Genomic DNA, 27,152 nt, shown 5'->3' with positions numbered 1-27,152 from the left:
GAAAGGGGCTACAGGAAAGGGGGGAGGGACTCTGGATCAGAGGTGTAAGGGTAGGACGAGGGGTAACGGGTTTAAACTGACAGAGGGGAGATTTAGATGAGATCCAAGGAAGAAATTCTCCCCTGTGAGGGTGGTGAGGCCCTGGCACAGGTTGCCCAGAGAAGCTGTGGCTGCCCCCTCCCTGGAAGGGTTCAAGGCCAGGTTGGACGGGGCTTTGGGCAACCTGGGCTAGTGGAAGGTGTCCCTGACCATGGCAGGGGTTGGGACTGGATGGGCTTTAAGGTCCCTTCCAGTCCAAACCATTCTAGGATTCTGTGACTATTACAGCTTTTAATGACACCGAATGGAAATGGAAAAGCTCGTCTCTGTATCATACAAATCCTTTAAGTAATCCTTTTTCTGTAAGCTCGCCGCACGCTGCGTGCAAGGGGAACAGCCCTGACTGAAGGACTTACAGCCACGATCTGCCCCCCAGCATCCTCGGCCAGGCTCAGGCTCTGCCGGCGACCCCAGGGGCAGCAACTCCGGGCCCCCCCCTCCCACCGGGATTCCCGGTCCCGCCGCTCTCGGGATGAGTGAGGACTCCTCCGGCCCGGCCCCGCCGCTCCCCGAGCTGGGCAGGAAAGGAGAAGAGGGGGAACTCCCGCTCGCGGTCCCCCCCCTTTTAAAAGCCGGCCCGGTCCCGCCGACAGCAGCAGCAGCAGCAGCGGGATGGAGCAGCGCGGCGGTACCGGCAGCGCGGGCAGCAGCGGGCAGGCAGCGCCGCGTAGCGCCACGGCCCGGCTTTGCAGGCAGCGGGGGGCGCTCTGGGTGCTCCTGCCTGCACTCTGCCTGGCGCTGGCCCTGCCGCCCCCCGGGAGGGCGCTGCCGCCCCCCACCCGCCACCGCCTCGCCGAGGGACTGAGCCGCTCCTGGGAGCTGCTGGCAGCCGCCAACGCCTCCCTCCACCGGTTGAAGGTCTGCGGGGGGACGGGGACAGGGGGTGTGAGAGTACCCAGGAGGGTGGTGATGGGGCAGTGAGGGTGCCTAGGAGGGGTGGTGATGGTGGTAACCAGGCAGGAGGTGATGGGTTGGTGGTGGTACCCAGGAGAGCAGTGATGGGGCAGTGGTGGTACCCAGGAAGGTGGTGATGAGTTGGTGATGGTACCCAGGAGAGCAGTGATGGTACCCAGGAGGGTGGTGATGGTTTGGTGAGGGTACCCAGGCAGGAGGTGATGGGGCAGTGATGGTACCCAGGTAGGCAGTGATGGGTTGGTGGTGGTACCCAGGAGGGTGGGTGCTCCCTGTAGCCTCCCTTTAACCCTCTGTACCCGATCTTTGATTTCACGCCTCCCCTGACCAGCCCTTTAGGCTGGGGGTTTGCTGAAGTATCATTCTCAGCCCTCAGTCAGCGCAGCCCCCGAGACACCCACACCCTTACCGGCACCAGCAACGCTCCGACAGCTGATTTGGGCGCTCTCAGTTTTGAAGACTTCCTCTAAGGCCCCTGCAGAGCTGCCTCAGGAAATACTCCTGACTTTGTCATTAAGTTTGCATGTTGCTGCTGGTGTCAGTTCAGTGTGGTAACATCTTTCTGCATTAAAGCCCCCTGGCAGTAGTGCCAAGGGGATTTTTTTTGCTAAAATTCCCTGCTATTGTTGCAAGCTTCATCTCAGACAACCACAAAAACTCTCCACCACTAAATAGGTGTGTTGTTCCACACTTGTGGTGGGTCAGGGGGCACTGTTAAATATCTATGCAGATGGTATTATTTTTCACTTTCTAAGAGATACTTTATATTTAAAACTACAGCAACATAAAGTTCTCAGTAGATTTGATGTCTGAGAGAATAATTTAAAGTATTGGAGGCAGTGCAATTCACAACAACATATAAAACAAATCTGTGCAAAGCCTGAGCTTATTCCCATTAAACACAACTGCCACATGCATTTCAGTCTCTTAGTCTATTTGCTAGCTTTCATATTTAATCATAGTCCTCACACAGCCTCATTCCTCAGCTTCAGCTAAGCACAGACAGCTGTGATGCATCATAATTGGGCATATTTACATATATATATATATATACACACACAGTACCTTGAAGCTGAGTCAATGACCCTTTTCATTCCCCTTTTTAACACAGGAGCTCGGCACTCTGGGATTTGAATGTACCCTTGAAGAGGTTGATCTTGAAGATATCACTAAGAATCAAATCAACACGATAAAAGCTTGCACATCTGAAGATCCAGGGGTAAAAAAAAATATATATATATATATATATCAAGTGTCAGTATCATATTTTCATGGAACGGCCGTGTAAGTCACACTTCCACAAAATCACCATGTCTCATTTCTTCTTTAATTTGCAGACTGGAAACTGTCCAGCACTGGAAAGATCTACTTTTGATATGGTAAACTGCAAGTTTCCCAAAAGAACCCCTTCTTTTGCTTGTTGTATTTTTAAAGCATTTAACAACAGATTCCCACATTTCCTGATAATTCTGACTTTTGCAGAGTAAATGCCTGCAGGGCATCTATGAGGATCTGAATGCCTACAGGGCAGAGCTGAAGAACTTCAATGATCCAAAGGTGCTGGCATCTATTGATGAAATGATGAAAGTAAGTATTTCAGTCTCCTTCCTTTCTAGTATTTCTGTCTTAAAACTGAGTTTTCAATCCAGTGCGCTACATTCTGTAGTGTCTAATGACCTTCAATCTGGTAATTTAAAAAATTGTTTTTCCAGGAAGATACTTGATTCTTATGAATTATGTGCCTCACTTCATAATTATGCCTTGCCAATATGGTCAATGCATCAGAACTCAGATGTACAGCTCCTTAGCAGCCCTCCCTCTTTCACACTGCTCCACTCTCACGAGGAGATGGGGTACAGGATTTTCTGCCAGTTCCTCAGAGAACTCAAAAATAGAGTAAAAGATAGAGTAGAAGAGACATAGCTCTATTTCTTTTCCAAATACTGAAATATAATACACCTGGTATACTGAATAGGATGTACTGAACTTTGATAAATATTATTAGTGAGTAGAGGGAATAGATGTTAAAAGCTTGTTTGTTTGTTTAACAGAAGCTAATTGAAAAAAAAAAAAGTTAATTGCCTTTGTATTGACACACACCTCTCAATAGCCTGGAGTTTCTGCCCACAGGCAGATGAACACGGTCTAAAGGGTAGCTCGACAAAGCCGCCCATAGGCTTATTATTAAAAAAGCATCTTTGTTCCTGTCAGAAAGAGCCTTTGTGCATGAATGGACATTTTTGTCTTAAGGAAAGTACAGCTGTGCATCCTAAGTCTATTAACTATATCATTAAACATTTCATTTATGAGAATACATTCTTATTTCTAAGTCTTATCATTTATCACTCAGGACGTGAAAATACCTAAAGAGGTTTTTGTTTTCACCACTTTCCGGTGATAGTTTTTAACACCCTGACCTCTTCCCAGGCCCTGGGGACGGGCAGCAGGAGCATGCCTCAGCCGGCAGCCGGCGCAGGACTGACCTCCTTCAAGGAGAGGATGAGGCTCTGCAGCATCCTTCACGCCTTCCGAATCCGCACAGTCACCATCAACAGGATGATGAACTACCTGACCTCTCCAGAGAGCTCGCTGTAAGCGCCCAGCCCTCCAGCACTTTGGGTATCAACTTGACCTAAGGATGATTTGGAGAAAAAACAGTAGGGTCAATAGTCTGTGAGGTGGTTGGGGGCTTTTAAAGGAATCTAGCACATAATATTTCACAGAGTTTCTTATAAATCATGTTTTAGCAAGCTGTTTTCAGTGCCTTTCAGGCTACCATGTTAAACTTCTAGGTTTCTACCAAATAAGCTACATCGTAGAACCAAAACGTCCAAAACTTCCAAACACTTAACTGTAATTTGTCTTAACTGTTTTATTTATTCAGCTGGAATTTTCAGAAATTGAAACATATTTATAATAATCAATTTATTTATTATGATATTCCTTATTTATTCTATTTATTGCCTAATAAAATTAAAGTTTGCATAAAAATTGTGGTGACTTTTTTTCTTTCTTGTGGTGACTTTTTTCCTTTCTTGTGGTGACTTTTTTTCCTTCCTTGAGATACAACATGAATCGAGACGATAACGTCATATCGATCATATTTTTAAAATACTTTGAATATTGCTGGCATGTAAAGGTATACCCTAGCAACATTTAGCACTGGTATCATATTTTAAAATCCTGTTTCCATCTTGTTACTTACATCAGACGTGTTTCTTGCAGCTTTTCTCTCAGACTGAGCACTCAAAGCGACCCACTCGGTTTCATCCACATTTACACTGATTTTCCAGCCGGTTACATCATTTACACGGTGAAACCCTGGTCCCACTGAAATCAATGGCTGAATTGTTTGTCTCAGCGAAGCAAGGATTCATGTGTAGCTTTGAAGGCCAGGCGGGATGCCGGGGTGATTATCTTCCCAATTCCTGCCCGCAGGACAGAAGCCAGCCCAGACGAAGGTGTCCGTCCACCCCCTCTTTGGCGGGTCTGCCCTCGGCCGAGCAGCGAGTCTGGCCGTGTCCCAGCCAGCTCCCACGCTGCCTCTGCTGCCCGTCACCCCATCAGCACCTTCTTCTCCCCTTGCTTGGTTTCTCCAAGCTCTGCCCTCCCATCTCTTTGGGGGCCCCCAAGCAGCCCCCTTTGATGCTGGGGGCTGGTGGGACCCCCTGCTCTTCCAGATGCCATCCTCATCCTCTCCCCTCCTCCGCAAGTGTTGGCGTTACCTGCACACCACACCAGCCCTTAACATGTACTCTATAAACTCCCACCGCTTGAACTAGAGCCGTGGTCCCCACTCCCACAGACCACCCACAACGTACACTGAGTTGTAAGGTAAGAGCAACCTCATGCCTCGGTGCCCTGGTGACCTGATGTAACGGTAATGTTTTAATTCCTTGTGCCTGCAGGAACTGGACAAAGCCAAACTGAAGACCACAGAAATACAATATACTATTTTTAAAAAGGTTCCTCATTTTCATTTAAAGAACCTGAAGTTTGAAGACCTTATAATCTCTTTTCACCATCTGCCACACTAGCCAGGTGCCCTCATTATTACAAATAAGCATCTTATTTCCAGCTCTTTTTTCCCCTAAGTGCCCCATCAGCAGAAGGTCCTGGGCACCAACACAGCCCTTCTCCTTGGCCAACTCCTGGGATGTACATAGCAGTGGAGCATCAAGGGTTGGAAAGATGGCCTACAACATACAACAATCATGCAACATTTCATCCAACAGCTAAAATAAAATAATCAAAAATCATATGTAAATAGTATAAATGTGTCCTTTTTAATCCTTATTTTTTAAAAGTATGTTTTTTCTTTCATAAACATATTCAGGGGAAGATGATCAAAAGAATCCTGTGTCTTTAAAAACCCATATCAGGCTGCTGCTCTCTTCTGCAAATACCATTATTTCCAAATCCTTTCCAATTCTGCAATAATTCTGTAGTACGATCATTGCCAACTGAGCAACAGCCTTTGCAGAGATTCTGGCTTTTTCCATTTCAGCCTAAGCACCTAATTCTATTCAAGTTAAAATTAATCAAGTAAAAAAAAGTATTAAAAAGTTTATAATACAAAAAAAATTATACAACATAAAAAACTATCACATAAAAATTGAGACAGACTATACAGAAAAGAGTGAAGAAGAAATTCCCAGAGAAAATTCAAAGCTGCCTGGAGTTAATAGTGGTGCTCCCATGAAATCAGTCTTCGGGTTTTTAGAAAACAGAACCACAGCTTATCAAAGATTGAATGTACATGAGTATATACAGTAATTATGTATATATGCAGTGATTTCGCAAAGGAATTTATCTGCAAGTTTAGGATTATTCTTCCCTGATCTTGAGCATCTGTGAGAAATACAATGCACCTCATGATTTTGGCAGATCAATATTTTTTTAAGGGGACGAAAGTTTCTGCATAACTTTTCTCCCTGTCTTTCCCTGATGTAAGTAGAAGCGTTTCCAGATAACAATCATGTACCTGAACAAGATGAACTGGTTTCTTCCAGTGTTCATGTCTTTTAGAACTGGCTCAAATAGGACAAAGCTGGGTGGTGGTGTTGGGTTTCCCCGTACGTGAAGCCCGGCACTCCCGGCCGCGACGCCAGGATCCACCACATGAGTAATTGCTCCTGAAAGTCTTAGGTGATATCCGCGCAAAATTTCATTCATATTTCTTGCGAAGATCCTGCCTAAACATTCCGCTGAGTGATGATGCCTTGCATCCTCCTTCCCAAAGCTCAGCAAGATGCCGGGGAAGAGGCTGGAGAAGCATTAACGGCTGGCTGGGGAAGCTCCCACCACACTCCTTCTAGCTGTGGCTTCACCAGCTCAGCACTGAGCTGAGAAACCTGAGGAAAAAGACATGAACAAACACTTATGGACTATCTGATCTCTAAAAGTTACTGCAGTATTCCAGTTCAATAATAAATATATTAAAAACCTATGAGACAGCACAAGGCTATGGCACAGACAGGTCTGTGAGCGTCAGAGAAGCGAGGGAGCTCGAGCAGCTCTCCACCCTTTGCAGCCAGGTTGCTTTTAGGGAGAATGAAGAAAGAACAAAGTTTTGCCTGTTCCAGGAAAAAAGTATATTTAGTTTTTGAGAAAGGTTCCCCCGGGCTGGCTGAGTTGTCAGCTTACTGAACAATTTTAGTTTGTAGAAGGTGAACCGAACGTAAGGAGCCCCACAGAAATGAGCGGGAGCAGCCATGGGCAGTAAGGAAATACATACACAAACATGGGTCTGCAGGACCGAACCGCTAAGCCATCCGTCAGGGGAAGGTGTTAATTAACCGTTCCTAAAATACATAAGAGTAAAGACCCAAACATCTCTTCTTAGGACTTCCAGAGAAGATCAAGAATTGGCTTGGGTATATAATGCTGATTTGCTTGGCCATGATGGCAAGGTCATGCTGAGAGCACTCTCAACACAGTCAGTGCAAAAATATTTTTCATTTTGTTACCAGTTTCTGAAGGGAAGTATAAAAATGCCACAAGAAAGAAAGTCATTGCTAATATCAGAAGTGAGACAATTTTGATCTATGTAGTAAAATACGTAGTAGGTATTTGGTAAACTCTCTGATACGAATTCTTAAAATACATCTGAAACACAATGATGTAATTAAATAAATATAATAGGAAGGCGTTACCTTCTAGGGCTTGCAGTATCTCATAGGACACTTTTTCACAAAGACTTCTGTACAAAGCTTCTGCAGTGCCATTGCTTTTCTCCCTGTCTCTCCACTTGCTTAGCACCAGAAATTTTTGCATATTAACTTCTTCCTCCGTTGCCTGAATCTGGTCAATGTCTCTCATTTCCATCTGGAGACACTCAATGGCAATTTCTTTCCACTGCCTACCGAACAACTTTGCGATCACCATCAGCTGTTGATCGGTTAATTTTTTTGTTTCAATTCCATCTGAAAAGCCAGAGAACAAAAATCAGATTTAACATTGCTCTTCCCATTAGACTTGTAACTAAATGACACTATTAGTTCTGTGCGTGGCCAAGGACATACAATGAAGGTGATCTTCTTATTCAGATTATCCAGCAAGGTCAGAGCCAAGCGCTGCAGAAAAGTAGCTGAAGGACTAAGAAGCCTGGCTCATGAAGATGACAATGTCTGACTACATGGTGGCTGCTGTAAAGGGTTTTTTCCTGATTTATAAGCAGCTATTCATCCAGCAGAACCTCCCTTGCTATGTTAGGTTACCGAGCACCCAGAGATTTTGTGATGTAGAGCATTAAGGTCACGCTAAGCACTCGCTGCGTCCCGGCAAGTTCAGATGCCTGCTGTTCTCAGAAAGGTGATGTTTGGTTTTCCTTTAATTAAATGGCTCAGAAGTCTCAGCCTGTGCTGTTGCACAGACTGAGCCGCTTTCCTTCTCTGTGTCACCACTTACACATAAACCCGAGGTTTTGAGGGATGGAAGCTCTCCCTCTGGTGGCTACATGCACCCATAAACAAACACCTACACGGCTACTTTGGCTGATATTTTTTTCATTTACTTATTGAACTAACATTATTTCTTCTGCATTTTTTCCAAGTAGCTATTAGTAAATGAGTAGTTTCTGGGTGGGAGCTCCCAGACACCAAGCATTTCTGACCATCAGGACATCACAAATCAACAATAAAGGGGACCTGAATTTTTTTCATAAAAACTCAGCCTGTTACAGCTCAGGAGATATCCCAAAGGCAAAACCTGAGACACATAGTGGAAACCTCTTTCAAATACAGCCACTATTGCCCAGTCTTAGAAGACAATACCATTTTAGCTGACCCTTATAAAGAAAATTTCTAGCTGTTTTTCCCCATTTACTTACCCAATGAATGACAAACATTGTACTGAAGTATACGAATGTAGGTACAAATCCTGCATCTACAAAAGCAGCGCTTTCCCTTCCTATATTTCATGCTCAGATTCGTGGAAGTCTTTAAAAAAATGAACTCAGGTTCAATTCATGGGATTAAAAAAAAAACCAAACCAATCATGTTATTTCACATGAGACAGAAATGCTCTACCTGCAGTACTGCTGGTCTTTTGCTTTTTACTACAGAGCTTGTCTTCTTCTGAAGTGCTGAGGGCTGTTTTCCGTTTGTGGGCACCTAAGAAGCAAGTGAGAGGTGAGGTTACTTCTTTTGTATCACTCAAGCTACAACAAGAAGCGAGGTACACAGAGAATAAGCAACCCCGACTTATCTGCAAATGGACCTACCGACTTCACTTCTTCTCTGCTCGTTTTTGTTCTGATCGTAATATATCCAGTCACCTGGTAAACAGTTTTCAGAGGAAACAAGAGGTGAGGTAGGAATTGCCATTGTTATGCCCTACATCCAACAGTTCTCAGGCACAAAACCAAGCTGTTGAGTGGATTCCAGCTGCTGAGCTAAGATTTTATATAATGAGATGATTTTTTTCCCCAACGCGCTGCAGCATGCCATCTTGAACGTGCAAGGTTGTATATTATTCCCAGTAAGTAAAACTAACTTGGAGCATCCTCCCACACATCCCGCAGCCCCGAAGCCTTCGCCTGTCTGCTCACGAGGGATTATGCAGGTTACTGCAACACCCACTACACGACCTGCCGGAGCTCTTCTCTTTGTGTTTTATCACTTCCAGCTCCAAATCTTGCAATTTTAACAGCAGGGATTTAGGTGCATCTAAGGGCTGATTTATACCCCAACTCCTGCATCTTTTCAGCAGGAACAAACTAGTCATGGGAAGACCAAAGACTCACTCTCTCTTAGTTTTGCTTTCCATACAGTCGCTTCAGATTCCAGCTCAATCAAAGACAAGGTGAAGTCATCAGGTTTCTCCAAATAGACTTCAATGTAACTTTTTAGTTTCAAGAGAGATCCATCAACAAATTCAATTTCCTATACAATGTAAACATGTTAAAAATAAATATTTATCCAAAACATAAACTAAAGAGGAGGTATTTGGCTTTAGGCACAGATCTGAGCCCAACTCCAATCTCCCCAGAGTTTTGCTTTAGCATCAGGATTTCATCTCAAAATTTTAAGGCTCTGAGAGGTAAATGCTTCCTGCAGCAGTGGCAAATGAATGTGAAAAACACCCTTAATGCCACTGCAGGAACGTACAGGAAAAGTCATTTTGTGGCATGTTTCTAAGAAGCTGCAACGCACGAAATGAGAGTTGTGTAAGGGACTTACCTCTGGAGTTACTTCAGCTTCTGGCTCACAGATTAATCTATACTTCTTTCCTTTCTGTAGTAATTTTTGGCATACAGCGGGCTTGTCAATTTTAATGCATTTCTTCTTGGAATGTTTTACGTCTTTTGTGACATCCTAAAATTTAAAAATATGATTTAAAGGCTACTCACTTCAGTAAAGGAATTAACATTTAAAACCTGTGTTAATGTGGCTCCTTGGGCTTTTCTTTGGCCCCAGCTCTATAGAACGGTCACAGCCTGTTCCACAGGGCAAACTGTACAGAAAACTGTGCACTAAACACCACACTCAAAAAACATCAGATAAACCTTTTCAGCTATTGTGCTACATGAGTGAAATTAGATAGAAGAGGTCTGCAGCCTGAATACAAGGAAGGTTATTTGTTGCTGTCCTCTCCCAGAATCTGCCTACATATTGTAGCGGGGAATGGGTGCGAGGACAAGAAACCCTTTCAGGTATAAATCCTGAGCTCTGTGGATTTTGGTGGCAAATTCTGATGTATTTCACAGAATCACAGAATCATTCAGGTTGGAAAAGACCCTTGGGATCATCGAGTCCAACCCTCAGCCCTACTCTACAAAGTTCTCCCCTACACCACATCCCTAACAGCTCATCCAAATGACCCTTAAACACATCCAGGGATGGTGACTCCACTACCTCCCTGGGCAGCCTATTCCACTCTCTGACCACTCTTTCTGGGAAAATTTTTTTCCTAATGTCCAGTCTGAACCTCCCCTGTTGCAGTTTAAAGCCGGTCCCTCTTGTTCTGTCACTAATTACCTGTGAGAAGAGACCAGCACCAACCTCTCTACAACGTCCTTTCAGGGAGCTGTAGAGAGTCACGAGGTCTCCCCTCAGCCTTCTCCTCCCCAAACTAAACAGTCCCAGCTCCTTCAATCGCTCCTCACAGGATTTATTCTCCAGGCCCTTCCCCAGCTTCGTTGCCCTCCTCTGCACTCGCTCCAGCACCTCGAGATCCCTCTCGTATTGAGGTGCCCAAAACTGGACGCAACACTCCAGGTGTGGCCTCATCAATGCAGAGCACAGGGGGACTATCACCTCCTTACTTCTGCAGGACACACTATTTCTAATACAAGCCAGGATGCCGTTGGCTTTCTTGGCCACCTGGGCACACTGCTGGCTCATGGCCAGCTGCTTGTCAATTAGAACCCCCAGATCCTTTTCTTCCAGAACCTAACTTGGCAGACCTTTTTGGTATGGAAATCTCATTATATATATATGTATTACTATTGCATGCAAACACTGAGGTGAGAGAAGAGCATCCCCATCCTCCAAGTAACATCCCCACATCCAGCCCCGCTGGTATGGCTACCCTGCACCCCCAACACGAGCCATACCTTTATAAACGAGTCGTTGTTTGTAGCCACGTAGACCCGAAAGGATAAGGAGGGATGCTCGTCGACGACTTTGTAGAGGATGACAGCGCCGTGGTACTGCACCGGCTCCTGGCTCTGGATGAGCGGTCCCACCGGCGAGAGAGAGCTCACCAGCCACTTCACGTGCGAGGCCGAGTAGTCGGCCGAGGGTTCGATGGCTGCGCCGTTGCCTTTGACGTGCAAAACCTTGAAGGCCATGCCAGCGCCATGACCTGAGGGAAGACGGGGCCATCTCAGCACCCCCAGCGCCGGGGAGCTGGCGGCCTCCCGCACCCGCCAGGCCAGTGGCCGGTACTCACCGCTGAGGCAGAGGGAGTGGGGAAACTGGATGGAGGTGAGAGCCGGGGCCGAGTCGCAGCGCACGTTGAAGAGGGGACCGCCCACGATCCACGGCTTTTCCACGAGGTTGGCGTATTTGGTCCAGGATAAGAGAGAATATGTGATTTTGACAGCACCCGTTACCTCAAAAATCAAGCCTGTGATGCTGCACTGGTAAGTCCCCTCCGCATCCAGCTGCACCCTGCCATGGGCAAGAGTGACCTGGTTAGTTTAGTTTCCACCACCTAGTAAAAACCATAACAATGTGGTTTGTGAGGGATAACAGAGAAACTCCCTTCCCAACAAGTGCAGAGCGCTTTATCTGAATAGCACAGAAGCCACAACAATTTTTTTTTCTCCAGTCTCTCTGTTTAAACCATCACTAGAGTGGTAAAAAACAGCCAGCAAGACCCAGCCAGGGCATGCAAAATAACTGTAATGAATGTTTTGCATAACGTTTCCTGCAAAGGAGGCCGTTGCTTTTACACAAAGGGCTCAGCCCAGCTCCCATCAATGTTGGAGCCAACATTGTACATTGACAACATCAACACCACACACTGATGACAACTTCCAAGCCAGAGAGAGGGAGAACAAGGCTGGCACCCAAAGAAAAATGCAGTGCAAATGGGGAGGACGAGTATTCCTGTGAAGCAGGGCAAGACCCCTCATGTATGTCCAGATTAAAATAAGCACATAAAAATGTGCCAGATGTTCATTACTGCAGCAAGACGAGGCAGGCAGGAAGCTGTCCTAAGAGCTTTCTTGGACCAGGATCTGGAGGCAGCACGGGCAGCTGCTCAAAACTGTTTATTTTTAAGGATTTGGGGGCATCTTCCAGCTTAACTCCAAATGTATTTGTGCAGCAAATTAGTCTTTTTCCCACTTAAACCAAAGAGAGAAATATCTTGATGAGAACAGTGTAAATGTATATCCATTATATTAAAAAAAAAAACATACATATATTGTTCTCCAGAAAGTCTTCTAGGGGTCACTTGCTCCTTCTGGTCCTAGAAATAGATTGAAAAAAAAAAAAAAACATGCTTAAAAAGGTGATGAGAGAGCAGAATTACAATTTGCAAATTATCTCATGCATAATATGTGGGTTGTTTTTTTTTATAAACATACATTTCCATTTCTGCAATGCTCGCAGGGTGGCAGACAGTTCACTCCTAGTGAGAAAACAGGAAGATCATTAAAAACAAAGTAATTAAAACACCCAGGGGAAAAAAAAAACAACTCAGCCCTCAAGAGATCTGTTACTACCTGATTCATTGCAACATGGTAGCGATTCCTTCTCCTCCTGTTCTTCATCTACAAAAAAGAAGTTAAGCAAATACCTCAGCCTGCAGCAGGTTTCTGCTGCCACGTTCAGCAAGGACAACCCACCAACTTAATTTGCTTATATTCATAAAAACCTAAGGAGAATATTCTCAAGACTAAGTTCTTGCACACACACTGGCATACCTGTGAGTGCAGGCTTCGCACAGCGTGGGGGTGAAGCTGAACGTCAGGATAAAATCTCATAACATCAGTCAAAAGCTCATAACTTGCCCAAACTACTGGTAATTTTCACAGGGGTTAAAGTAAGATTTATCCCCAGGATGAGTCTCATCGTGCCAAGTACAAAGTTCAACTGCCCAGCACTGAAGCCAGCAACAGTGCTTCCTGGTGAGCAGGCAACCACGCTATTTGCAGTGTATTTGTCCCTAAAATGATTTAAAAGTGCTTGAATCCTCCTTCCTAACCCCCAGCCCCAGCCGGGCTGTCCCAAAATCACCCTGGGCCATCAACACCCTCCCGGGCAGGCAGCTGTAGGAAAGGCAGAAAATGTATTGCTGTGGCCACCAGCCTGGAAAACATCAGGCAAACACCACCCGGCACGTTGGCTCCCTTCCCGTCGCGATGCTATTTCAGTCCCCGAGCTGCGGCCGGGTTGCAGTGACCCGAGGCCACCCTCGGCTCCACATCTCCCTGTGTCGGGCTCCATTTGCAAACGGAGGCGGCAAGCGCGCACCGCGCATGCACCCTGTACACCCCCCTTCCTGGGGACGCTCTCGAGCAAGTCGTTTCTCCAAAAGACACGGAGGGGACGGCTGGGCCAGCCCAAAATCACCCTCCTGCCATCACATAACACCACGCTCGTGCATCCCTTAGCGGTGTCGGCTTCCTCACGCCTTGCGAGGAACAAAATAAAAGCGCACTCACCCGCCCGTCTTTCATACGACTCCTCCGCATCTGATGAGAAAAAGCGTCGTATTTATTTAGCTAAAGACTATCAATCCTGCAGGAAACCAGAATAAACTGCTGGTGGTGTAACCCGTGTAAGCGCAAACCCGCAGGCTTTTCAGCAACAGCGAACGCTTCCTTTAATTCTTTTCCTGTCCATCCTGTTTTGCCACTTTTGTTGCCAACTTTTAAGCAGATTTATAGCCTCTTGGTGTTTGGACAACTATTGTGGTGTAAAAATATTTGTGTGTATTGTGTCTGCAAGGCTAAAGTAACGTTAACTGCTGCTCCTCTATTATTGCTCTGCTCGAAACTGAGCGGCTAGGAAATCATTTGCTCACAAAAATATCATTCTGCTTTTCAGCACGCAATCACTGAATTAACAGTCTTATACAATAACCCTGAGACTATTCCCATGAAAGGCAGCTGGTTTAAACTGAACATACATTTACAAATGGGAGAAAATAGACAAATCGCAACACGATGCTCACCTGACTCCTCTTCCGAGCTACTGCTGGAGCTGTTTTCAGAACTCTCCTCTCCTTAACAAAATTACACCCCGTTAGTCACAGGCAGAACGAAATAAAGCAATGCCACAGGTAACTAAAAGTGTACATCTAGAAGTTTAAATACACCGGGTTGGTCAGCAAGTTAGATAATATAATAGAGTAGAAAAAATATGTAGGCAGAGAGGAGCATCAGAGCATCAAATCCCAGCATCAGAGGAGACTTAGGGGTCACCCAAGCCCTCCTGCAGGGTACGTGTGATGTTCAAGATGCCTAATTTTAATGTTTTACACAACCTGGGACTATTTTGGAGCTTCCCCCATGGCATGTCCCAGTTCACCCAGTTAAATTATGGTTTTCTGTGGCATGCACATGAGGCGGGAGAAGCATCGGTGGGAGCTGGTGTGTCCCACCAGTGATGTGACTCATGTGGACACACCGTACGTGGCTTTAACAAATTATTCTTATAGATATAAGCTGAAGAGAAACCAGTATTGCAAAGCAAGTGACTTGAGGAGTCACAGCAGCGTCTACACTGTGGTTTTGTCGTGTTGTGGGGAAATGGAGGGCTCAAGGGGAAAGCCCTGGGCCCCGTGTGTGCTCACCCGCTGGGTGCTCCTCGGCCGAGCCCTCTCCCTCCGTACCACCAGCCACCACCTCTGCAAGAGAAAAGCAGTTGGGGGAATATAAGCTTGAAAGAGATTTAAACTCTTCTCTTGGTGTTTTTGTACTATGCAGGTCAGAGGAAGGGAATAAATAGCAATGGAATATAAATTTTCAAAGTCAGTATAAAAAAATCAAAACTCTTATCCATTAAACTAAGGCATTACACCACGTTTTTTAGAGCCAGCAGTAATAAAATTATCATTTCCATGCCAAAGGATGGGCATTTCTCATAACAAACCCATCCGAAGCGTTGTATTTCGCAAAATTACCATACCTTTTTCATCTGAAGAGAGAGACTCGGCTCCGCTGGAAGACAAAATGGGAAATACATGAGCAGATGCACCAGTCCTTCCCCACGCCACCACACAACTGGGCCTTTGCCCACCTCCCTGCCCGCTGGCATTACTCCCTGGCTTTGGCCAGGGAACTGGAGGTTGTAAGGTAATTTAGGATGGGATTGGTGATCAAAAATTCATTTTCTTGAGCATCACCCATGGCCCTGGCTCTCGCCCTTGCCGCCACGGACCCCTGGTTCTGCTGCGTGTGTTTCCCACCAGCACGAGCCCTCAGCCCCAGCCCCTTTTGCAAAGCGCCCGGCCTTTGTGTCCCATCAGTTTTGGTGGTGATCCAACCAATCTTCTTCAGCAAGGCACAAAGTTCAGATAAAGGCAGTGGCTGAGATGTGGCAAAGGACTCCAACAGACCCCATCACCCATTTGTGACCTGTGACAAATCCAGACCAACCTTTAGTCTCCATTTGCTCTTGAAATGGGGCAATGTGCTGGTTTTGTCATTGACGGATGAAGTTGAGGTCTGGAAACCTTTCCGTGGAGCTCCACAAAGCTCCACAACGTCCTTCCTGCGGGCCCACTGAATAACCCCCATAAAAACTGCTGCTGAGGAAGGGAATTGCCCTGGGCGCAGTTCCCACACACCCGCAGGTGACATCCAGCTCTCCTTCGCTTTAGTGGCACAAGGAAATATCTCAGCCTCTCCGCCCTGCCCATGGCCACCTGGAACAGCAGCTGTGTGCCACACAGGCAGGGAAAGAGAATCTATCCCCTCGCTCTTTACAGAATCACAGAATCATTTGGGTTGGAAAAGCCCTTGAAGCTCCTCCAGTCCAACCATTAACCTCACACTGACCGTTCTCAACTCCACCAGATCCCTCAGCGCTGGGTCAACCCGACTCTTCAACCCCTCCAGGGATGGGGACTCCCCCCCTGCCCTGGGCAGCCCATTCCAACGCCCAACAACCCCTTCTGCAAAGAAATACTTCCTAAGAGCCAGTCTGACCCTGCCCTGGCGCAGCTTGAGGCCATTCCCTCTTGTGTCGCTTGTTCCTTGGTTCAAGAGACTCATCCCCCCTCTCTGCACCCTCCTTTCAGGCAGTTGTAGAGGGCGATGAGGTCTCCCCTCAGCCTCTTCTTCTCCAGACTAAACCCCCCCAGTTCCCTCAGCCGCTCCCCATCAGACCTGTGCTCCAGACCCTGGACACGCTCGAGTCATTCAATGGCCTTTTTGGAGTGAGGGGCCCAAAACTGAACCCAGGGATCAAGGTGCGGCCTCACCAGTGCCAAGCACAGGGGTAAGATCCCTTCCCTGTCCCTGCTGGCCACGCTATTGCTGGTACAAGCCAGGATGCCATTGGCCTTCTTGGCCACCTGGGCACACTGCTGGCTCCTGTTCAGTCTGCTGGGAATCAACCCCCCCAGGTCCCTCTCTGACTGGCAGCTCTCCAGTCACTTTGGAGGCAGGTGAGGGATTTCAGTGCCACCCCAGCTAGGCCGAGGGACGCTGGCGATGACCAAGCCAAGCCACAGCAGTTGCTTTTCGGCAGCTCAGCTCAGGAGGCTGATTTTGACCATCCCAGGCTGTTGTGGGGTAGCCACAGCCCATTCACTCCAGGCCCTGGCAGCATGGGGGTGCTGCTGGGGTGAGTGGGCATCACCACGGGGGTCAGAGCTGCTGCTGCGCTGGGGCAGCTCAAACACAAAATTCAAAAATAAGAAATAAATAGGTGGTCATGGTAGGGGTAGGAAAATAAATCCCCTAATGTGTGGCTGAGGCAGTAGGTGAAGCGATGCAAGGAGGGGGGGTCCTGAGCGAAGCAGGGTGGGGATGCTCCCACACAGCCTGGAGCTGTGAGAATTTCTCAGTCAAGGGCAGGGAAAACGGTGCTGCAGCCAGTTAGACACGGAGGAGAAACTGGGCAAGAGTTTCACTGCGGGCGTGAATGGGAAATTACACAACGGGGTTTGTGCTTCCAAACTGTATCTAAACAAACAAACAAAAAAACCAAACCTGACATAGGATCTGCAATATTGGGACAAAGCCTGGATATACCCCAGAGATGGTGCCTGAGCCAAGCGCTGTTTGTGCAAGGCTTGCTAAATAAGGTTTGTCTGCAGCAGGCTCACACCCCTCACAGCTGCATTTCCCCCCTCCTAAGCTAAAAAACACGCTCCAGAGGAGAGAAGCGGGGAGAAAAAAACCCCAAACCCAGCCCTCTTCAATAGAATTATTTCCTACAATTAACTACAGTAAGGAAAAAAGGCACTGCCAGCGTCAGCCCCTGCCCTGCGAGAGCTGCCCGGGGGGGATGTTGATCCCAGCCCCCGCTGAAGCAAAACCAAAGCGGGATGACCCTCCCTCACAGATTTAGAGGGGAAAGATAAACAGGCTCGTTCCTAAACGGCCGCTTGCTGTTGTAATACCCGGGGTGTAGCCCGGGGGGGGGGGGGGGGGAGAGGGGCCGGGGGAGGGGGAGCCCTGGGTAAAGGGGAGGACCTGAGGGGGAGCGGGGCCCCGGGGGGAGAAGTGGGGGCCCGGGGGTGGAGCGGGAACGCCGCTGGCTCGCCCAGCGCTTTTGTCTTCTGCCGGGGAAGAGGATGCGGAGCGGGGCCGGGTCCTGGCCCAGCGCTGGGGGGTGGGTGTGGGCTCGAGGAGCCCCCGCTGCAGGTGCAAGGCCTGAACCCCAAAACCGCTGTAGGTTTGGTTTTGTTTGGTTTTTTTTCGGGGGGTGGGGCTCTGTGCCAGCGAGGGGCGGGGATCAGCAAGGTGGGGGAGATGGGGGGACGGGAGGCAACGGGGAAGGCGGGGGGGATGCTGGGGGAGGGTGGAAAGGCCGGGGCGGGGGGGGGGGGGGCCTGGAGGAAATAGGAGGATGCTGGGGGACGCAGATAGTGCGGGGGGATGGGGATGGTGCGGGGGGGATGGGGCGGTACTGGAAGGATGCTGGGGGGGATGGGGAGGGTGCGAGGGGGATGGGGAGGATGCTGGGGGACATCGGGAGGGGCTGGGGGTGACGGGGGGCATCGAGAGGGCGAGGGGAGTGGGATAAAGCCGGGGGGTCGGGAGATGCTGGGGAGGGCCCCGGGGGGTGCGGGGACGGGGCAGCGCATGGCGGGGGGGGGGGGAGCAGCCGGACCCCCCCGACCCCCCCACTCACCTGTCGGGCTCTTGCCCGCGGCGGGACATCGCGGCGGGAGGCGGGAAGGGCGGGAAAGGCGGGACCGGCGGGGAAGCGCCGCGGGAGGCGGGTCCGGGCCAGGCCACGCCCCTGGTGCGTGATCCGCCCCTCCCCTCTCCCCCCCCCGAACCCAGCTCGGTCGGGGTGCAGGAGCGGCCACGCATGTCCGTGTCTTCCGTGTCTTACCGACACCCGCAGAGCCCCCGCTAGAGGTGTGGGTGTGGGGGTGAACGCGGGTGGGGTGATGAGTGCGGCACCCACTGCTGTAGGTGTGGGCACACGAGGTACAGCCTATAGATAGTGTCGGTGTCACCCATGTAACGTCTTTGTTGGTGACACGGACAGGGGGGTCGAGAGTACCCTCAGCACGTTCAACGATGACACGGAGCTGTGCGGTGCAGCCGACACGCTGGAGGGAAGGGACGGCATCCAGAGGGACCTTGACCCGTGCAAACCTCATGGAGTTCAACAAGGCCAAGGGCAAGGTCCTGCCCATGGGTCGGGGCAATCTCAAGCACAAATCCAGGCTGGGCGAGGAGAGGATTGAGAGCAGAGCCCGAGGACTTGGGGGATGGAAAACTGACTGTGAGCCAGCAATGTGCACTGGCAGCCCAGAAAGCCACCCGTGTGCTGGGCTGCACCCAGAGCAGTGTAGGCAGCAGGGCGAGGGGGGGGATTCTCCCCCTCTGCTCTGCTCTCAGGAGACCCCCCTGCAGTGCTGGGTCCAGCTCTGGGGGCACCAACAGCAGAAGGACACGGACTTGCTCAAGCGGGGCCAGAGGAGGCCACGAAGATGCTCGGGGGGGGGGGCTGGAGCACCCCCCTGTGAGGACAGGCTGAGAGAGTTGGGGGGGTTCAGCTGGAGAAGAGAAGGCTCCGGGGAGACCTTAGAGCGGCCTCCCATGACTGAAAGGGGCTACAGGAAAGGGGGGAGGGACTCTTGATCAGGGGGTGTGGGGATAGGATGAGGGGGAAGGATTTTAAACTGAAAAAGGGCAGATTTAGATGAGATCTAAGGAAGAAATTCTCCCCTGTGAGGGTGGTGAGGCCCTGGCACAGGTTGCCCAGAGAAGCTGTGGCTGCCCCCTCCCTGGAAGGGTTCAAGGCCAGGTTGGACGGGGCTTTGGGCAGCCTGGGCTAGTGGAAGGTGGCCCTGCCGAGGGCAGGGGGGTGGGACTGGATGGGCTTTAAGATCCCTTCCAGCCCAAACCATTCTAGGATTCTGTGACTATATACAGTAAAAACCCTTGCCTCTGCACACACACGGTGTCTGGGTACAGCCCTCACACCAAGCTGCCCACCCGGACACGAGGGCTGCCAGCTCAGGCACCAGAGGTGGCAGGGACAGGGTCCACGTTGCTGGGGGATGGCAGGTTGGGCCCCAACTCGGGCACAGAGGCTGGCACTGCTACCAGTTTCCACAAGGGAACGCAGGCACTGGACACAGGGCAGGAAAGCCTGTGCCTCTGCCATTTCCCCTTTGCTGACCCTGTGGGCAGCAGGGTGCAAGGACTGAAAGCACCCAGGGCCACCCTGGCATCACCCACCATCCTCTGCCAGTGGGTGACTCCATGGGCAGCTCCGCACACTGCTGAGAAATTCAGGAAGGGAAAATGCCGGCTGCCACCATCGCAGTTGGCATGTCAGGATCTGCCTCTGAGATACTGGCAGAGCTGCTTATAAAAAGAAGAAAGGCAAATAAAAGAAAGAAAAAAACGAGCCTCAACCTGCAGCAGCATATAATTTTTTTTTTTTTTTTTTTTTTTTGGAAAAGGGAATATAAACTTCTCCACCAGAAGCATTTTGGTAGTGAAGTGTTCCCAGAGCATCTAAGGCACCCGAAGCAACGCAGCAAACCTCGCAGAGCCAGTGGGCCCGCCTGGCCTGGGAGTGCCAGCGGCCAGCACTCACCTCTGCAGGGCAGTAAAACATCCCTGCCAGAGCTGCTGAACTCAGATGAGAGCCAAGCCTGCCCAAGGACCGGGATTTCCAGGCCTCCAGGCGAGCTCCAGCCAAGGAAACCCTTGCACATCCTCGCACGCCCTTGCACACCCTCGCTCCGCACCCCTGCCCTGCTGCCCTCCAGCCAAGCACACCAGGTCGGAAGCATTCAAAGTCATCTCTCTTTGTGCCTGGACAAGCTAAGCCCTTTGGAAAGAGGGGGCAGATCTCAGCATCACCGTCCTCCCCTTGCACCAGTGCAGGTGGGGTCACCCTTTGTGTGTTTGCCTAGTGTACACACCAGAAAAAATGATAAGCTCTATAAACAAGCATAAGTATGTAAGTAAACATGGTCTCAGAATGCTGTTCCAGGTGCCTTTGAAGTGCTCAGCTCCCACATCCTCCCGCGCTGGATGTGAATGAGGTGGATGTGGCATCAGGTTCCCCCCCCCCCCGGTGTTGCCCCTCTCCCCCGTGCATCCAGCCACAGTCCCCAGCTGCTGCCACATCCCGCCAGCCCCTTGCTGCCAAACAATTCCAGAAAATCTATATCCCTGGCAAAATATGTGCGCAGAGCTCGCGGGAACAAGCAATAATGCTTGGGCTGCAAAGGGTGTTTGAAACTGCGATTGAAACCCGCACAAATAAAAAGACATTTAATGTGAGAGACTGGAAAAGTGACAGAAAGAGTCAGTTTAGGCAGAGATGAAAAGGCCGTTGAAGTCACCCAAGGAAATCCCCTTGCAAGGGGCCGAGCACCAGCTAGTCCAGCCTGGAACAAACTAAAGGAGGCGGAAAAAGTTTGTGGAACAACACGACTTTGAAAGTGAAAATAAGTGCCCCCAATAGGACATAGTGAAGAGTAAATAAGAAGAAAAAAGCAAGACAGAAGAGAAATGAGAAACGGAAGGTGGCTAGGTGATGCAGAGGGCTTGGGCTGGTGCCTTTGTTTGTCCAAGCCCTATCCCTCGACTGCCACTCTGAGTTTGCTAAGGGTGGCTGTCCTGAACTATTATTTTCCTGACTTTTTCCAGACATCTTCACACTGAGGTGAAGAAATATAATCATGCAATAAACATCCTGATAACTATGCCAACACAGAGTGTTCATAAATCATCCCAGGGCAGGCCCAGCCCAGCGCACATTGTTTGTCCCACAGCAGCTGTATCGCTTGGTCCAAAATACTCATATTAAGTCTTTTCCTTTGAGGGCCTGATTCACCACTAGCACAGACTGGTCCAGTTTTGCATCAGCAACCCTTTACCAGTTTAAACTGGAGTCATGCTGTGGTGAAGCAAGGCTTGAATTCAGTTTCCCGAAGCTTCTCTCAAAGACAGGGCCAGAACTGATAACAATTTATAGGTAGCTTTAATGGGACTTGATAAGCTAGTCATTCCCATAGAAAGAGAAAGTTGAACTGTTAATTGCACCCTGGGACGAGTCCTCACAGGCAGCACCATGGGGTTTTCCTGCCTCTCCTCTTTGAAAGGAGACACGTGAGTCCCCCGTTGCTGAGGTCTGCTGGGGGAAGCAGCCACGGGCAGTCATCCAAGCCTCCACGGAGCATCCAGGATGCAGAGCCTGAGATGCCTTCAGATTTTTCTGAGGGTGCCAGACACTTGTCACCTAAAAATCAGGCTCTGCTTGAGCTGTTCAGGTGGGTTACGGTGAACACAGCCACCCAGAGCCATCCAGAGTATTTTCACCCTCCCACGACACCTCCCTGAATGCAGATAGATCCCCCAAACCCCATGTCTGCCCCAGGCGTCAGGCAGGGAATGAGCAATGCCATCTCCACGAGAGAATACCCAGTTTTACAAATGGGGAGAAATCATATAAACACAGTACCTGTACCAAATATGTGGAGCATAGCAGTTTGTCTGAGTGAGAGAAGAGCCATCTCTTCTTTCTCCCTCAGCAGATTTGAGCAGGGTTTTCAGAAGCAGGTTTTTCAGCTCAGAAGTTCATAATGACAATTTTCATCATCATTATTATTATTATTATTATTACTATTTAGAACAGTCTATACATTTACTTTTGGGGTACTATTTGAGCAACTAATGTATTTACCAGAATACTTACAGAAAACAAGAAAAAGACATAAAGAAAACTGATGTAAATGCTCCTGAACACTACACTTAGTGGTTCTGGATATTTTTCTGCCCAAGCCAGCCATGACAACACTGTCACATGGCTGAATGATTTTCAGTGCTCATATTTTTTCAGTGGACTCATATTTTTTTAAGAAAAGCTCGATCAGGGCCCAGTTGTACTTCCTGTTTCGTTGGCCATGCACCATCTCAGTACAACAGTGCAAGTGTTCCAGCCATGTATAGGACCATTAAAATGTATGCAAAGCGAGAGAATTTGTTTGAATGTATTCAAAGAATAGTTATTCATATATTCATACAGGAATTTGTGAGAGTACCCTGTGCCAAACTTAAAATGTGGGCTGTAATTCTTAGTTTAGGACAGTACATTATATGCACAGTTAAATCCCCTTTGTCAGGAAAATGAGATCTGTTCATTCAAATGACAAGCGAGTCACATACTTTGCATGCCATCCCTTTGCAATTAGCTTAAGCGTGGAATTAGCCGTGTTCAAATTGCAGGGGCAGCATCTGGTCAGTCTTCCAAAGCCTGGCACTTTTCCTGATCCATACGTGTCCCTCACGCCCCTGCTAAAGCGTTCGCCTTGGAACCCCCATCACCAGCTTCGCCTGAGCACGGGCCAGGTCGTTATTCATTATTATGAAATTAGATTTTTCCTCGCCAGCTCTTGCTCCATCCTCAAGTTAAACAAGCTCTTCCTGCAGCTGCAGGACCATTACTTATTGACAGCAGCAGAATTACATCCTCCTCCTTAAAGGAAGGGATCAATTTTAATAAGTTTCCAGTTGCTACGGGCTTCCTCCTCGGTACTGTTATGTATCGCAGCAACACATCTTGATTCAAGGTGAAACCACCCCCTAAATATTTTCCTATAGCTTGCTGCTATTACATTTCTTTATCCAACAGCTACAGTCACCTTTCCATCGGCGATAGGCCCACGGGTTATTGTATGGCTGGCAGCTGGGGGGGGTGGTGAGGAAGGGGGATGGAGCCCACCAGTGCCAGGATCAGGCCCAGTGGTCCCGGGTGATGGGTAGGAGGCTTTGGACCCACCTTGACAAAACGCTGTGGTGTTGTTGGTCCCACTGTTTGGAGAAACACTGGTCCCTGCGACAACTCTGCCAGCCTGACGTGGCTGGAGCCAGCCCCTGCCCCAAAGAGTCCTGCACCGTGTCTGTGATGGAGAATAAATAAAATTAATTGTGCTCGCAGGATCCCCAAACTATCATAGCCCAGACTCTTCCACCGACTTCTTTCCATCTCAGAAGTGGCTGGTCAGCCCCCACTGTCTGCCAGAGAGAAAAGCAGCACTGGGGAAAGGGGAGCTGATGAAGGGGAGGAAGAGGAGGGAGCTCCCACCTTGCCTGGTCATTAGGGTAACAGGATTAATTAGCAGGGGTGCTTTGGGCTGGCGGGCAGCTGGTTTGAGATGGGTGCCCCCCAGGGCTGGGTGCCCCCCAGGGCTGGGTGCCCCTGGCCCCCAAACCCCTTTCCCAGGGATTTTCCCCTAAGCCCCACCAGCATCTTTCCGGCTGCCGTTAAAAAGTTCCTTCCCGGCACCAAGGCGAAGCCGCCTGCAGATGGCAACAGCTCCCCGGCCTCGCCAAGCCCGGCCCGGCCCGGCCTCGCTCCGCTCCGCGGAGGCTCCGCGCAGCTCCGCACCCGCGCAGCTCCGCGCCGCTGCGCCCGCCTCGGCCCTCGGCTACTGAGGAGTCAAGCCCGCCCCTCAGCACGAGTAAGAGCTCGTTGCTTGGGGGAAAGGGCTCATTTCCTAAAAAAAAACCAAACATAAAAAAATAGAATAAATTTAATTTCATTGCAGGGGTGATATAGCGTTATGGAGATGTCAGTGCCCAGCTGCCTCTAAATGGGGGGGGGGGGGGGCACACACTCTTTAATCACATCCTAAAGTCACGAGTGGGCTCGTTGGAAAGCCCTTTGAACTCCTACTTCACTGCTCAGGCAGTTCCAAACACATCATGTTGTAAAGCAGAAATATGTGGGGTTTGCAGATACAGTTTTTATTCAATTCCCGACACTTAATTTTTCTATTACAGTAGATTCTCTGGCCAGGCCTTACACATTGTGCAGAAAACCTCCAGACACAGCCCCATATATGCCCTAGCATGTGATAAATCAATCTCACGCTTGCTTTTTTGACAGCTGGACCTTTGAAAAGCTTCATTTTTTAAAAAAAAATTAAAAATATTTAAGCGACAAGGCTCTGAAAGCGCCGCGGTGCTGTGTCACTCCAGCACTGCTGATGAGGGCTCGGGTCTCCGCACCGTCTCCCAGGGAAGCAGATGCTAATTGGTCCTTCCCACTTGGAAAGAAATCCAGATGCATTATGAGGGTTTTTTGCTTCTTTTGGTGTGTAGGGTTTGGGTTTTTTTTAAATAAAAGGCAGAGACTGGCTGCTCCTTGCTGTATGAGAGCAAGTAAGGAGAGAGGAGGACTCTGAGCCAGGAAAGGAGAGGAAGGAAACCAGAGGGATTTGCTGGATGCAGCGGAAAGGACAGACAAAACCTCTGGCTGGGGCCGGCAGCAGACGGGAAGCGCCCTGGAAAGGCAGGTCAGCTGAGCACACAGGGGAAATGAAAAGAGGAAAAATTGGAGTTTTAGCCTTCAGACACGCGTTAGCCTGTTCAGTAAAATATATATTTTACTTTTTGAGGAGGCAGCGGTCAGAAAATCAATGTTTCCCCTCAAAATGACATCCAGGGACCCCCAGGAGAGGTGACACATCACAGTCACAACAAATATTCCTGGACTTTAGTTCAAAAAATACAACCATAATCACCCGGGGATGGATCCCAATGCCCCCATCTGCATCCTGCTTTATTTCTGATTTCATAATTGCGTACAGGCCTTTGTATAATATACAGGCATTAGCTGGTTTTAATTTCCACTAACTCCTCTGCAGACAGGCTTTTGTCTGGAAGCTGTAAATGAAAGCATCACACATATATCACCACTTGTGATGTTGTGTCGTCACTTAGAGAGCTAATTACAAACAGCCATCTTCTTTGAGGTGAAAAGGCCAGAAATACGTTGCTAGAGTTCCTGCTACGCAGAAATTGGTGAACACCTGTGTCTTGTGATTGTGCCACCTGTATTTACTGGATATTCGCTGTATTTACTCCGTTCTGCTCCATGTTGTGTCCTCATCCCAGATCCCCAAGAGATGACAGGAATCGCAGGAGGCCTCATAACATCTGCACTGAAGCACTTGCTGAGACACAGTGCATGGCACAGGGAGGGAGGAGGATGCTCCAGGCTCAGTCTCAAATTTTTAATCTCTTTTTTTTATCATATTAACTTGCAAAAAGCCCCTCACGGACAGACACACACTGCACATGAACTGTGCGCTTTGAGCTTTCCTTCTGCTTAGAAAAAAACTATTTGGGGGTGGGGCATGATAATCTCCATATCCCCAATGATACCCCAGCACTCCTGAGTACTCTGTTCTCCTCTACCATCACAGCACCCTGCAGCTTGTTTTGTTAAAGGGAAATCAATGCTGTTTAATTGTCAAAAATGCTTTAGACCACTGGTATTTTAGAAAGTTACCCAGCGTGGCCAGAATTAGGAGCTTTCCATGCGCCATCACCTGAGCAGATGACAATTCAGGTCTCAGAAGGAATCCAAAACGGGTGGCTTTGCCAAGCGAGGACGAAACCTGCAAAGTAGGGCCAGAAAAACCCCTTCCTCCACACCAAAATCATTAGGGAAATTCCAGCCTGCATTGAGACCATCAAACACATTTTAGGCTAAACTCCTATTACTCACTGAAAATCTTGTTCCTTACATCTATTTGTGTCCATTTATGAAAAAATAAATCTGCCATGCTCTCTGGGGATGAGGTGGTATGGGGGAACCCTTGCTGCAGGCCAGTTTTCCACCCCAAACCCTCAAGCAGGGAAACCTGGGATACAAAGACTTTACCTGCACATATTTTCTTAAACCACAACCCAAATCCAAAACAGCCCAGGAAACCCTTGGAGATTTCCCCAGCAGGTCCTGCACTAACAGGGCTTCAGCTTGATGGCTGCTGGGCACACCAATAATTTGAGCTGCTGTGGAAATGTTTATGCAGATGGGAGCTGGGGCACCAGTGCCATTCAGCATGTCCAAACTGGTGAGGCACCCAGTAGCATCACTGGGCAAGACAGCACTGAAAAAGGTATTGAATTTAGCAGTGTGCTGATGAGACAGTGAAATGATAGCAGGGTCATTAAATAATGGCTCTAAAAAGGCAATGAGTTAATTATATAGCAAATAGACAGTGGAACCCCACCAAGAGCAGAGGATACGACTAGTAAATCCCATCACGTAGGGGCTGAGAAGCTGCACTCGGACCCGCGGCTCCAGGCAGGTAGAGGGTAGGTTGGCACCAGGGATGCTGAAAATCACCCAAGACCTTTATCTGGAGCAACCCAACTGCTGGCAGGACTAATACGTTTGTGCTGATTTATTATTCTGGAAGTGATGAAAGAAGAAAAAGTAATTTAACTAATTCAGTCCTCGGAGAATTAGCCAGCAATGTGATCTCTCTGGTATCAGTTAGCTCCGGTGTCTCTTCCCGGAGGAGCCAGGGCTCCACCAAGAGTCACGTCAGATATTTATTTTTTTGGTGTTTTTTTGGGTTTGGTTGATTTCTGTGGAGCTGGGGGAGGAGCCTGAGGCCATCACCCATCCCCAGCCCAGCTCTGCAGCCCCTGCTCCCCCCCAGCCCTGCTCCGCATCTGTGTCCGAGCTCTCTGTCCCCTTCCCCCTGCCCCCCAGCCTCGGTGGGGCCGAGCT

General features: G+C 48.9%; 2 protein-coding genes across 3 annotated transcripts; one reads left to right on the top strand and one right to left on the bottom strand.

Annotated features, from left to right (window-relative positions):
- Window positions 1-711: 711 nt before the first annotated feature.
- On the top strand, window positions 712-3,606 carry IL12A (interleukin 12A). The gene is made up of 5 exons (XM_074833274.1): window positions 712-957; window positions 2,123-2,230; window positions 2,349-2,390; window positions 2,494-2,598; window positions 3,439-3,606. Exons 1-5 carry the CDS (start codon window positions 712-714, stop codon window positions 3,604-3,606), a joined length of 669 nt encoding a protein of 222 aa, XP_074689375.1.
- Window positions 3,607-5,274: 1,668 nt separating this feature from the next.
- On the bottom strand, window positions 5,275-18,367 carry LOC141927255 (caspase recruitment domain-containing protein 8-like). 2 transcript variants are annotated; one of them, XM_074834351.1, is made up of 16 exons: window positions 18,276-18,367; window positions 15,099-15,130; window positions 14,764-14,817; window positions 14,143-14,193; window positions 13,631-13,660; window positions 12,689-12,736; window positions 12,551-12,594; window positions 12,383-12,432; window positions 11,407-11,627; window positions 11,069-11,319; window positions 9,693-9,827; window positions 9,257-9,395; window positions 8,735-8,788; window positions 8,541-8,624; window positions 7,167-7,436; window positions 5,275-6,365 (listed from the first exon to the last, which is right to left on the bottom strand). In XM_074834351.1, the coding sequence occupies exons 1-16, from the start codon at window positions 18,302-18,304 to the stop codon at window positions 6,346-6,348; spliced, it is 1,512 nt and encodes a 503-aa protein (XP_074690452.1). In that variant the 5' UTR covers window positions 18,305-18,367; the 3' UTR covers window positions 5,275-6,345. The 2 variants fall into 2 exon arrangements, with proteins under 2 accessions (XP_074690452.1, XP_074690453.1); XM_074834352.1 differs by lacking the exon at window positions 13,631-13,660.
- Between the last annotated feature and the right edge of the window lie 8,785 nt (window positions 18,368-27,152).

This window comes from Strix aluco, chromosome 9, assembly GCF_031877795.1.
Source record: "Strix aluco isolate bStrAlu1 chromosome 9, bStrAlu1.hap1, whole genome shotgun sequence".
NCBI classification, from domain to species: Eukaryota; Metazoa; Chordata; class Aves; order Strigiformes; family Strigidae; genus Strix; species Strix aluco.
Note: the sequence above shows the minus strand (reverse complement) of the source record. Positions and strands in the feature narration are given on the sequence as shown.